Source organism: Triticum urartu, chromosome 1 (genome assembly GCF_003073215.2).
Source record: "Triticum urartu cultivar G1812 chromosome 1, Tu2.1, whole genome shotgun sequence".
Lineage (NCBI taxonomy): Eukaryota > Viridiplantae > Streptophyta > Magnoliopsida > Poales > Poaceae > Triticum > Triticum urartu.
In genome coordinates, this window is record NC_053022.1 from 86,508,795 (window position 1) to 86,518,900 (window position 10,106).

The window sequence follows — 10,106 nt, forward strand, 5'->3', positions numbered from 1 at the left end:
GACCACCGGTCACCCACCCACATCATACCGGCGCTCGGAGGGAGGCTGGCGAGAAGCGGCGGGGACGAGGGAGACAGGGGAAAGGAGCCAACCTCAGATCTGACAAGGAGGGGAAGACCTCCGGGCCGCCGCCGCCACCCGCCGTCGTCTCACCACCCGCGTGGTCGAGGCCGCCGGCCAGAGCACAACCGCGAACGACGCCGGCCGAGAAGGCGCCGCTGCCTCGCCAAGAGGGCCGCCGCCCCAGATCCGAGATCCTCCTCGAGGAAAGGAGCGACCGAGGCCTCGCCGCCACCATCACGGGCGGCCGCGCGAGCGGATCCGGCAGCTTTCTCAGGCGGCGGCGAAGGAGGGAGGGTGAGGGAGCGGCGGCGCGACGGGGAAACCCTAGTCGCCGTCCGAGTCGCCCGAAGCGGACAACGCGGGGGCCGCGTGTGTGTGTGTGGGGGGGGGGGGGGCATTGTTGGCATATCATTACGTAATCAATAAAGCTCCCTCGTTCTCCAAGAGAAAATAGCACTGGATTGGATAAACTTGAGCTTGAGATCAACCGGTTACCCGTCAAATCGGCTGAAAAATCTTGATTCAGAGTGGCGGGCCTGAGCCTAACAGTTGTATTCTAAATTTTAATGGTCGTTGAAACTTTCGACCTGCAGGTCAAGTTCAACACATCATTTTCCATATAACCATTGGCCTAACAGTTTCCCTTTTTCAGTACTTCTCACCTTACAGAGTAGTACGTTTTATTCAGAAGAGGTCTAGATATATTTATGTTTTGCCTTCCAGATCAATTACCCCTTCATAAAATATGAAAATATTCACAAATTTTTACAGCTTTTCGTCCATTTGGGGTGACAATAGATTCGTCCATGTCCGACGCCTGGCCGCATCCTAAATCATGTCCAAAATGGACGTGCTTAAAAAACAGAAAAACTAAAATGAAATGCCGAAAAAATTAAATAAACGCAAACATAAAAATATGAAATATAAATTAACCATCACGGCCACAAAAAACGACCCAGTTCCACGGTTCATAGACATAATTAACGTAAAAATAAAATAAAACTACCGTCCACGCACTCTTGTCGTGCCCGTCAATGCCGTGGCCGCCACTGTCTTCTCAGTGGCCGCCGTTATTGTCGTCTCGCTGATGAGGTTTACGTAGTCCGGCAGCGTCCAGAAGTACGATGGCGGTGCGTGGTACACGGGGGCGGGCTAGAAGGCGGGAGGTGCCTGCACCACCTCCTCCCGTGGCGACGCCTCCCGCTTTGGTGACCGCGGCGGCATAGGGCACCAGTTCACGCCCCTCACGACGTCGGCCATCTCCAAAGCCGTGCACGACCAGCTCCACTGCTGGCCCACCAGCCCCGGGTGAAACGTGGCCACGGGCTGCCACGCGGCCCCGAAGTGGACGAGCGACGCGTCCGTTTGCTGTCCGCCGCGACCCAAACACGGCGCATGTTTGCGTTCGAAATGAGTCGGCCGGACACAAAACGGACCAGATAGGTCCAGGCCATCGCGCGCTGGGCCGTGGGGCCTGTCCGTTTTACCCTAAACGAACGGGGCCGGACAGAATGGGGTCACGCGCTGGAGTTGGCCTAGAAACATGTGAATTCTGAATGTGTGGTGAAGAACAACCCAGAGGGAAGGTCATTTTAAAGCATTGTAATCGTGAATCTAATATGATAGCTCATGTGCTAGTGCAAAATGGATGTGTAGATCCAGCAAACTTGTGGTTGAACTTACCTCCGGCATTTATTTTGAAACTCTTAGCGGACGATGTAAGCGTTGATTAAATTATAAATAAAGCTAGCCATGATGATCTTTCTTTAAAAAAAACAACCCAGAGGGAGGGATAGAGGTCATTCCTGCCTCTGCCTCAGTCAAGGCTCCTCTACCATTATGGTGTCAGTTAACAAGTCATTGACAGGGATATGGACTGAGATGGAGATGCCGGTACCAATTTGCCACAAGCATCCAACGGTTGCTGCTGCGCAGAAGCTTCACATGAACATCTTCCAGGCCAGCTCCAGTCGCTCGTCTTGACCGGATTTTTGTCTAAAAATATATTTGTTGACCAGATTATCCCGCCTGGTGCACTATAAGTACCATGGCCACCCACATCTCTCCACCTCATCCCATCACCTGCACTTGCATCCACAAGACTGCACACAACACCACACCCGAGTCTGAAACTCTGAAAAAGCTCACCGTCACCAATTCACCATGGTTGTTCCGGTGATCGACTTCTCCAAGCTCGACGGCGCCGAGAGGGCGGAGACCATGGCGCAGATCGCCGACGGCTGCGAGAACTGGGGCTTCTTCCAGCTGGTGAACCACGGCATCCCGCTGGAGCTCCTTGACCGCGTCAAGAAGGTGTGCTCCGAGAGCTACCGCCTCCGGGAGGCGGCGTTCCGGTCGTCGGAGCCGGTGCAGACGCTGGAGAGGCTGGTGGAGGCGGAGCGGCGCGGCGAGGCGGTGGCGCCGGTGGACGACATGGACTGGGAGGACATCTTCTACCTCCACGACGACAACCAGTGGCCCTCCGACCCGCCGGCCTTCAAGGAGACCATGCGGGAGTACCGCGCCGAGCTCAAGAAGCTCGCGGAGCGGGTCATGGAGGCCATGGACGAGAACCTCGGCCTGGACAAGGGCCGCATGAAGGCCGCCTTCACCGGCGACGGCCTCCACGCCCCGTTCTTCGGCACCAAGGTCAGCCACTACCCGCCGTGCCCGCGCCCGGACCTCATCACCGGGCTCCGCGCGCACACCGACGCCGGCGGCGTCATCCTGCTGTTCCAGGACGACAAGGTGGGCGGCCTCGAGGTGCTCAAGGACGGCGAGTGGCTGGACGTGCAGCCGCTCGCCGACGCCATCGTCGTCAACACCGGCGACCAGGTGGAGGTGCTCAGCAACGGCCGCTACCGCAGCGCGTGGCACCGCGTCCTGCCCATGCGCAACGGCAACCGCCGCTCCATCGCGTCCTTCTACAACCCGGCGTTCGAGGCGGCCATCTCGCCGGCGGTGGGCGAAGGTGGCGCCACCGCGTACCCGGACTACGTGTTCGGGGATTACATGGACGTGTACAACAAGCAGAAGTTCGATGCCAAGGAGCCAAGATTCGAGGCCGTCAAGGCGCCAAAGGCAGCTTAAGCTTAATCAAGGAGACTAAAAGAAAATTATTTACTTATTAGCTGGCTTTTGTTTTACAATGAAGAAAAAAAATGTATTTTTGGAGTTTATTCAGACGCGTAGCAAATATGATGTGTGGGGGTAATTGTGATTGGTTCGGTGTCAAATAATTAGGAAATGAAGTATGGATTTTTCATTAGAAGTATCTGCTTTCTTTACATTGTTTGATTGTGGTTTTTCCTCTGGTCAGTAACATCGTTCCACCAAATCAGATCAACCAAGGATCCCTATAAAAGGAAATTTTGTAGTTCTGGACGAGAAACAGAACATCTCCACAAACAGTCAAAAAGATCTCACAGTAAATCTAACAAAGTCCAAGTCTCTGGACTGTCCCGAATCATGACGCCACTTCACCTTCATACAAGGCTGCAGGACGGTCTCGATGTGAATGATTAAGAATACTCTCTGATACAAGGTGCTTTATAAATTAAACTGTAGCATGAAGGATATACAACGCATCATTAGCATACATCCAGTTGGTGCATGATTAAGAAACATACAAGCAACACCAATAACGCACATGAGAAAGAATAAGAAAAACACCGGCCACAACAAAGCCATAGTAAAACGAAAGTAGGCGAAGGTGAGTAGTGTGGAAGGCCTATCCGTACACTATGCCACCACTCATAAGGGGTAAAAACATCCCTGACCATTCGCTCCAAACCCATACACATGACCGGAAACAAATGGTTGTTGTTTCAATCGTTGTAAAGAAGATCACGAATGGAGCCAGTGTATAGACCAGTTGATGGCATGCATAAGTGATGAAGTTTTAGAGTTAAAGAACATGTCATTTCTATGTAGCCACATCAATCAAATCAAGGCAGCTCTCACCCTTATAAACACACTAAAAACTACGAGATGGATATAAGTCAGATCAACGAATGTTTCCCTATAAAAGGTGTTAGTTGTTCACAAGAAATAAAAGATCTCCAGAATAATTCACTCTCTTTGTAGCTCCGTGATCCATGTTGGTGCCCAGGTTGGCTGGTGATGCCCATTTTATGAGGGTTGGATTGTCCTGGTTTTAGCCTAGTTTTCTTTGAATTAAACTGGCAATTCTCACTTTATTCTTAATCAATGAAATGGCAAGTCTTTTGACTCGTTTCGAAAAGAAAAAATATTAAACACTATGGTGTAATTTTTGTCTAATGGTATCACTGTCGTGTTGGAACCAGATAGCCTGAAGGTCATGACATTAGTTGTTCTAGATGGTTAAACTTCGTCAATCAAAACCCAGCAAATTAATCGCTATGTGTTGTTCCACTGGGATCCATAACTGATGTATGCGACGTATTATTTTTGTTTATCGTTGGTATGTAATAGTACAAGTATGGATAATGTTGGCTAAGTGATGTGTTCCCAAACCAAAATTCCCCCCTCGCGTGCAAAAAAAGAAAGAAAAACTCCCTAAATCTAAATGGCACACACATGAGATCTATTTGAAGAGTCCAAAATTTGGTTGTTTAAAATGGGGAAGGGCTACAAGGCAGTCGACTGAAATTTCATTTGGGTTAGTCAAATCAACATGAAACGTTAGATAAAAAACGAACGCACCAGATTATCTCTTCTACCTCGAATCGTTTCTTCCTGAAAACATATCGTCTTCCCCGCCGCCCTGCTGCCACCGGCCGGGCAGCCTGCTGCCGCCGCCTCGCCGCCCCACCCTCCCCGGAACCACCCCACCTCCAGTCTCCCACCGCCCCGGCCATCCCTCTAGGCCCTGCCACACCGAGTTTTTTCTCCGGCGAATCCCCACACCACCGCCCCACTCCGAACCCTAAGATAGCCACCAGGGTAGCCTGCCCAACGAGCTTCTTCCTCCCCTCCGGTGAGTTTCTTCCTCCCTTGAGGCTATTTCTCCCTTTGACCAAAATCGACTGACCCAATTGTGAAAACTCAATCGACTGAAATGCAGCTATTTCGTCTAACATGAGGATAGCTTTCAAGCTAAACGGTTGTGCAAAGTTGATTTCTTTTATATGTGAAACTAGTTTCTTGTTCGGACTCATATTTCTTGGATGCCAAGTTTACAAAGATCAAAAGTTAGTTGTGAGGCCCCGTTCCACCGTCTATGAAAAGTGCTCTCCGCGTATGTACCGAAATGTTGGTGTATTATGCAAAGTAGTTATCTCAATAAATAAAGTAAATAAGATGCTTTGTCGGAATCGGAAACGCGTTCAAAGGCTCGTCTCCAAAACGGCCTGCCTAGTACAGTAGTTATATAATGACCTCATAGCATACGCATCGATCAGCACAAGGAACATCGCCGGTTCCAAGCAGCAGCGAGCTTCCCTGTTTGGTCCTCGATCGCCTGCCAACGTCAGCGGCATGGCGCTACTGAAGCGCAGCTTCACCGCAGCGCTGCTCGACGAGGGCGACGACCCGTCGTACCCGTTGAAGATGCCGGGCAGCCTCGCGCGCACCACCGCGCCGGTGGCCAAGATGATGCGGCTGTGGAACTACAAGCAAGGCTCGGGCCTCGGTGCCCACGGCCAAGGCATCATCGCCCCTATAAAGGCTATCCAGCATTGCTCAACCGCCGGCATCGGCCACTCCGAAAAGACGTACAAGAACGGCCTGCATGGCGCGCCGGCGCCGTCGCCGCCAGCCCACGACGAGTGGCACGAGTCGGCGGCCGTCTCACGGGCCCTGCGCCTCGAGCGGGAGTGCTACGAGAAGACCCTCGCGCTGCTGCGCGACGCGAAGCTTCAAGGCGACGACAGCGCGGAGACGGCGGAGGCGCTGGCCGCTATCGTCGAGTCCGAGGAGGTGCTCCGGGGGAAGAAGCGCGCGCAGGGCGCGTGGAGGGCCGCGCTGCCTCCTTCCGCCGTGCGGCACATCGTGAAGCAGGTGCTCACGCCGAGGATCGCCATGAAGGCGCGAGAGTGGGAGCCGTTGTGGAGCCCGGGCTGCGGCCACTGGCTACGCCCGTGGATCCCCTTGATCGGACACTTGCCGGAGAGCCTCTACGCCACCGTGGAGAGCAAGATCAGCGGCGGCTGCTACGACGTCATCTCCCCATGGAAAGACTACTTGGCCCCGACGCAGTGGGAGATCTTCTCCCGGCGTCACGTCCTGCCCAGGCTCACGCGGTGGCTGCAACAGCTGAAGATCACACCACCAAAGCAGCGCGACACTAAGTTCCGCGAGGTGATGTCGTGGATGCCTCTGGTGCGCACCGAAGACGTGGTGTCGATCCTAGAGCAGGAGTTTTTCGGCAAATGGGAGAGCGCGCTGCGTCACTGGCTGCAGTCCGCGAGGCCACCGTCGGGGGAGGCCACGGCGTGGTGCGCCGGCTGGAAGAACCTCTTCACCCCGGAGCTGCTCCACGACGAACGCGTGCTGGCATGGCTGGAGTCTGGCGTTGCCATGGTGGATCGAGAAACGGAAGACCTCAACCGCCTTGTTTGTCATAGTTGATACTAGTCTGCTAGTGTACAAGGCTACACCAGCTTGTGAGGTTGTAGTCAAGCAATGTAATGGTTGTAGTCAGTTATGATCAGCAAGACAGCAATATAATGGTTGCAGTCACTTATGATTACCAATGTAATGGTTGTAGTCACTTATGCCATATTTGACACTCAAAAGCAATGCACTATTGCAGCACAGATGCTTGAATGAAAATTACAAATTAGTAAAGGAGTCCGAATCCAGATTTGCAAATTTTCGTGAATTTCTGCAGTTCTACGTGTAGATTTTGTGACAGTGTAAAACAAGGCACAACATATCTTCAGCTTTCGACATTGCTTTGCAGAGATCTCTGCTTGAACGTACAAGAATCTGGGTTTATGACCGGGTTTATATAGCAAGGCAATGACATCCTAGGAAACGGAGATGGATAAAAGACTAGAAAAGCTGTTGAGGAGAACGATATGTTTTATGTTTTTATTGACTGAAAGCCTGAAGCACCCCCCTAAGATAGCAAGTTTTGTTGCTCTGAAGTGCATGTTGCCATTGTCAATTGATCAAACCAACCATTTTTTTCCCGAGATATCCAAAGATTCGAGGCCGTCAAGGCGCCAAAGGCCGTTTAAGCTTAATATCATGGCGATTAAAGAAACATCTTTATTTATTGTTTGGATATATACTACCCTTATAATGATCTAAATATGGACCATCCCACTAGAAAAATTCCAATGTTTAGTGAGACTTGGGTTCATCATATTCATAGGTGCATTTTTGTGATAAATAGCGACAAGATTTGTACTACTCACTAATTTTTGTGTATGCTAAATGCAGTCCTTTGCGCGTGAGAATACTTCCCTTTTGTCTGGATTATGGAGATAGTGGTCACATTTAGGGCATCTCCAACGGCAATCTGCAAAAAACCTCCCGCATCCATCCACAGACACGTAGTCGCATACATTTTCACAACAACTCGAACCAACCGAACGAAATTCGTTTAAACAAGTCCAAAATTCATATAAACATGGTCGGATATCATATAGACATAACGGATTTCATTACAAATGCATCAAAGCGGTCCTAAGCGGACTCTGAAGTATAATTAATACCTAATATAAATGATCGCCGGCGTTCGGTCCTCGTCTCCGATCATTAGCCCCGAGAACTGAAACTTCACCGTCTCCGGTTCCGCCTTCGCGACCTCTGCCTCCGGAACCCTTGTCTGCCTTGACGTCGCCGCCAAGCGACTAATCGGCTGAAGATGCTCGGCCCATCAAGCTTGGTGTCCATGGGAGGGAAGGAGCGGTGGCCTTCCTGGGACACGAGCAGCGGCGACCTACCGTGCACTACTCTTCCTCGCTGCTGGCGGCGCTCGCGGACGTGCCGTCTTCTTCGTGGTTGTGGCGCCGGGGCGCGGCCTCGGTGATGCCCTCCTTCTCGGTGTCGCCGAACAACACCTCGCATGCGTCGTCATCACACCACTTGCCGGCGGCCGCCACCTCCGCCACCCGCTGCCGGTACCGCCAGCGGGCGAGGCGCATCTCGCGGGCGGAGCGGTAGGACTCGAGCATCGCCTCTTGCCCCGTCAGGTCCGCGTACGACACGACCGACCTGCTCCTCCGCTTGCAGATGCTCCTGGAGGAGGTTGTGGTTATAGTTGGCGTCGGCATGTGCCTCCCGGAACTGCTCCTCCCGCACCATGTCCATATAATGGACACGGGCCTCGTCGATGGTCATGCTGCAATGCACCGGCAAGGGTGGAGCGGAGAAGGAGGGTGCCGTGCAGGAAGAGGAGGGTGGCGCCGGCTCGTCGGAGGAGGCATCCTCCATTTGCATGTCCTCCGGCTGCTTGCCGGCCTGCCGGTCGGCAACAATGGCGGCCATGGCCTTCTTCTGCTCTGACGCCAGTCCGTCTCAAAGAGTTCTGGCGGTGGAGGGATCCAAAACTTTAGATCTCGGGGTAGATCAACTATGTACTTCGATACCTTCATGATATAAACAAGAGCAGGATGTAGGGTTTTATCTACATAGAGAGGGCACGAACCTGGGTAAATACCATGTGTGTTCTTCTCCTGTTACCCATCGATCCGATCTGACAGCTTAGGCCCCCTACCGGAGATCTATCGGTTTTGACACCGACAAGGAGTATGTATGGAAGGGCATGATCCATTGATGAAAAACTTGTTGGACATCTAGTTAATCTTGTTAGATTTGAGACATTGCTGTACTAGACTTAATTTGCATGCTATGTATTGATGATTTGTGCTATTTTTTGTCCGAACTTTGATGAATATCGGACGGTTTGCATGAATTTTGTCCGATTAGTTCAGATGCGGGTAGAAATGTATGCCGGCATCGTTGGATGGCGGCCTCCCGCATTCGTGTCTGCGTACTAGACTGATGAGGACATGACTACCTTGGATACGACCAAAAATATTGCATACATGTATATTTGTGAGGTGATTTCTAATGCAAACTATGCAATAATTTATTTATGTCATCCAGGACAAAAATAATTCACAGACTTTTGTGCCATGTCTAATTACAGGTGTATGAAACATTTGTACAATCCACATATGAAGATAAGGGAAAAAGAGAAGTTTATGTGCTGTTCAAAAAGTCCTCTCACATCACTTTTGGGCCAAGAGAAGATAGAGTCAAGTCTCTCACGTTATGAATTCAGATTCGGACTGCACAGACATACCTGACTCAGAACGCCAACAACTCTTTCATACGGACTCCGAATTGAGTTATTCTTTTTTTGTTGGAAAATAGATTTCATTTACTTTCCAACACAATTGGATTCACCTTCAAATTCGTCTGGAGCGTTGAGTTATGGACGAAACAATCTGACATTGCAGCAGAATCCGAGTCAAACTACAAGCCCAAAGATGTTGCATCACCTCCACTTGGGCCCATGAGCCTTGTACGATCTAGGGTTAATTTTAGGCTGCCTTGTGACATCCTCCCACCTCCTTGGCCGCCACCCCTTGCTCCTATATAAGTAGATCCATCTAGTAGCTTTTTCGTTGGGATTGTTTAGTTAAAAGTTAGCCATTGCAACTTCGTGTATTTTGTTTGTGTCCAACGACCAGACCAAGACCGCTTTCGGATCCCCACCTATATCAATACTTTATCTATATTCGCAATATTCAGATTGTTGTATCATATTCTTGCTTGTTCTTCGATTGCTTGCAGGAATAGACCTTCGTGGTCAGGTTGATCGTACTTCGGCGTGATCAGTAACCTCTCGGAGTTGGTTTAGCGATTGCTAAGGCGCAACGTCGTGCACGTTTGTAGTCGGATCATCAAAGTCTTTTCCACCAAATCGATAGTTATCAGCTCATCGAAAGATCGAGCCCCTCACCTCTATCATAGACCCTCCTGTCCGCGGACGGATGCGGGAGGAAATTTGCAGGTCGCCGTTGGAGATGTGGTATCCATTGCAAAGGTCACTCCCACATCGCCTGGTGATGACAAGTGACGCATAGCATGTGCGACACTTG

General features: G+C 51.1%; 2 protein-coding genes across 2 annotated transcripts; both read left to right on the forward strand.

The window, feature by feature from the left end:
• Positions 1-2,117: 2,117 nt before the first annotated feature.
• LOC125549642 (1-aminocyclopropane-1-carboxylate oxidase-like) lies at positions 2,118-3,334 on the forward strand. Its single transcript, XM_048712977.1, has one exon. The coding sequence runs from the start codon at positions 2,227-2,229 to the stop codon at positions 3,151-3,153; it is 927 nt and encodes a 308-aa protein (XP_048568934.1). The 5' UTR covers positions 2,118-2,226; the 3' UTR covers positions 3,154-3,334.
• Positions 3,335-5,404: 2,070 nt separating this feature from the next.
• Positions 5,405-6,798, forward strand: LOC125511235 (septin and tuftelin-interacting protein 1 homolog 1-like). Its single transcript, XM_048676595.1, has one exon. It carries the CDS (start codon positions 5,524-5,526, stop codon positions 6,613-6,615), a length of 1,092 nt encoding a protein of 363 aa, XP_048532552.1. The 5' UTR covers positions 5,405-5,523; the 3' UTR covers positions 6,616-6,798.
• The last annotated feature ends 3,308 nt before the right edge of the window (positions 6,799-10,106 follow it).

Excerpts from the sequence above, each read along its gene's own strand:
- LOC125511235 (XM_048676595.1), top strand. The coding sequence starts at position 5,524 with ATGGCGCTACTGAAGCGCAGCTTCACCGCAGCGCTGCTCGACGAGGGC.
- LOC125549642 (XM_048712977.1), top strand. The coding sequence starts at position 2,227 with ATGGTTGTTCCGGTGATCGACTTCTCCAAGCTCGACGGCGCCGAGAGG.